The sequence below is a fragment of the Mandrillus leucophaeus genome, unplaced genomic scaffold (assembly GCF_000951045.1).
Source record: "Mandrillus leucophaeus isolate KB7577 unplaced genomic scaffold, Mleu.le_1.0 Scaffold41, whole genome shotgun sequence".
NCBI lineage: Eukaryota > Metazoa > Chordata > Mammalia > Primates > Cercopithecidae > Mandrillus > Mandrillus leucophaeus.
The window spans coordinates 4,750,724-4,752,837 of record NW_012104365.1 but is presented as its reverse complement, the minus strand read 5'-3'; the positions used below and the strand labels follow the sequence as shown (position 1 = coordinate 4,752,837).

The window sequence follows — 2,114 nt, the reverse complement described above, 5'->3', positions numbered from 1 at the left end:
ATGGGCTCCCAGGGGTACCTTCTTTGGGCCCCGTTCGACCTTCTGTGTCCTCCTCAACCCCGTTCTCACTGTGTCCAGCCTTGGGGTACCCCGATGGGGCAGGGCACCCGGCAAGGGCCAAGGTCTGGGCGCCATCACTGGCTACCACAGCACTGTCCCCAGCACCCTCATCCACCTTCCTCCGCTTCCTCACCTTGTCAGCCACCCTGGCTCCCAGGGGTTGGGGGCAGGGCTGCACGGCCTCCCCGGGGTCCTGGCCCCCCACTTCCTGGGTCCCCGTCCTGAGGCTGCCCTGGCTGAGGGCACACCCCTCCAAGTTCAGAGCGATCTTCTCCACCTCCGAGGCACTCTGAGGGCCTGGCTCTGTTGGGGGCTGCTCCCGCCGGCTCAGCTCCAGCTTCCTCTTCTTGCTCTCCTTGGGGCTTAGGGGCTCTGGCCCATCTTCCCCGTGGCCCCCTGCCTCATCCCCCTGGCTCCTCTCCAGGGGTCCCGCATCCTGGGGCTCCACACTCCGTGGCTGGGGCCCCTCGTCCACCCTGCCCCTACCCTTGCTGTGCTCTGGCCCACAGGTCCGACCCTGGGTGCTGGTCTTGTGGTCGGGGTCCCCGGGGCTTCCTTCTTCCTCCGCCTTCCTGGTGCCCTCGAGCGGACGGGGCAGAGAGCTGGGCTTGAACCTCCGCAGCTTGTCTGGGGGCCCCCAGACAAACTTGCAGCGGGGCCGGAAGTGCTCCCAGGCGAAGTGCACCAGCTGGCGGCGCTGGTTCCGGCAGCGCACGGTGAACATGAAGTAGTCCAGGGCACTCTGCCGCACGCCCGGCAGCTCCCGCCGCACCAGCGTCTCCTCCAGGAAGAAGCGGACCAGCGGCGCCTGGAAGTGCTCAAGGCCCAGCTCACCCAGCGACTTGAGGATGCGCGTGATGCGGAGGTTGTTGTGGCTGCGCCTGTGGGAGATCCGGGTCAGCAGAGGTCAATGGCCGGGGCCCCTCCTGCTGGGCCGCACCCTGTCCTGGCCTGCACTCCCACCCAGCTCCACGGGAGTCTCCCCATCCTGGCCCACGATCCAGTCTTTCTCTCCATTTGCCTCCCTGGGCCCAGGGGAGGACTCACGCTGTCCCCGTGAAAATGGCCTGTGGGCCCTAGACACATGGGGGTTGGGGGGGGATACTGACACATCACCTAGAGGGTGGCTGTACCCCGAGTCCCGCTGGTGGGGAGGAGCTGGCTGGACAAGAACCACAAGGGGCCCCTCCAGGGTACAGGGGCCTTGATCACCCTGTGAGAGCTGGCTGTACCGCTGCAGACTCTCCCTCACCCCTGCTTGCTTCTCTGTGCGGACTGCCACCTCCCAGGTGCAGGAACAGCATTCTTTACCTTCTCCCCAACCCTACTAGGGAGGGACCGCCTGGCTCGACAGGCAGCAAGGAGGGGCTCAGGGCCTTGGTCCATTGCCCAAGCGGCCTGGAGTTCTGTGTCTGCAGCAGCGCTCTGTGACCTGCCCGGAACCTGATGTGACCCTGTTCTGTGCTGGGGCTGGGGCTGGGGGTGGGCAGGAGTCGCTGGGCCTCACCAGTTCAGGTTCTGGAAGCGCTTCTGGTAGTTCTGTGCTCGGCCCACTGTGCCTGTGCCTCGGTCCTCCAGCCGGATCCCGTAGAAGCCCAGCATGAGTTCGTAGGCCCGGACAAGCCTCTCCTGGATCTCCTGGGAGCTTTTAAACACCTGGAAAAGACCCCCTTGGAGAGCTCAGGCCCATCCCTGAAGCCCCGGTTCTCTCAGGGAGTGTGGGGGTGGCCTTGGGTCCCGACTCACTCAGAGGCCTGGACTAGACAGACAGACAGACAGACAGACATACATACATTTAGAGACAGAGTCTTGCTCTGTTGCCCAGGCTGGAGTGCAGCGGTGCAATCTCAGTCACTGCAACCTCTGCCTCCCAGGTAGCTGGGATTACAGGTGCCCGCCACTACGCCTGGCTATTTTTTTTTTGTATTTTTAGTAGAGACGGGGTTTTGTCACGTTGGTCAGGCTGGTCTCAAACTCCTGACCTCAGGTGATCCACCCGCCTCAGCCTCCCACAGTGTGGGGATTACAAATGTGAGCCACGGCACCTGGCCTGA

General features: G+C 64.1%; 1 protein-coding gene across 1 annotated transcript in view; it reads right to left on the bottom strand.

The window, feature by feature from the left end:
- The window catches only part of OGFR (opioid growth factor receptor), a 22,773-nt gene that overhangs the window by 10,718 nt on the left and 9,941 nt on the right, over positions 1–2,114 (bottom strand). Inside the window, exons 3-4 of the mRNA XM_011992429.1 lie at positions 1,568–1,716; positions 3–941 (exon numbers count right to left, since the gene is read on the bottom strand). Of these exons, the coding sequence (XP_011847819.1) occupies positions 3–941; positions 1,568–1,716 (1,088 nt within the window). The remainder of the gene's footprint in view (positions 1–2; positions 942–1,567; positions 1,717–2,114) is intronic.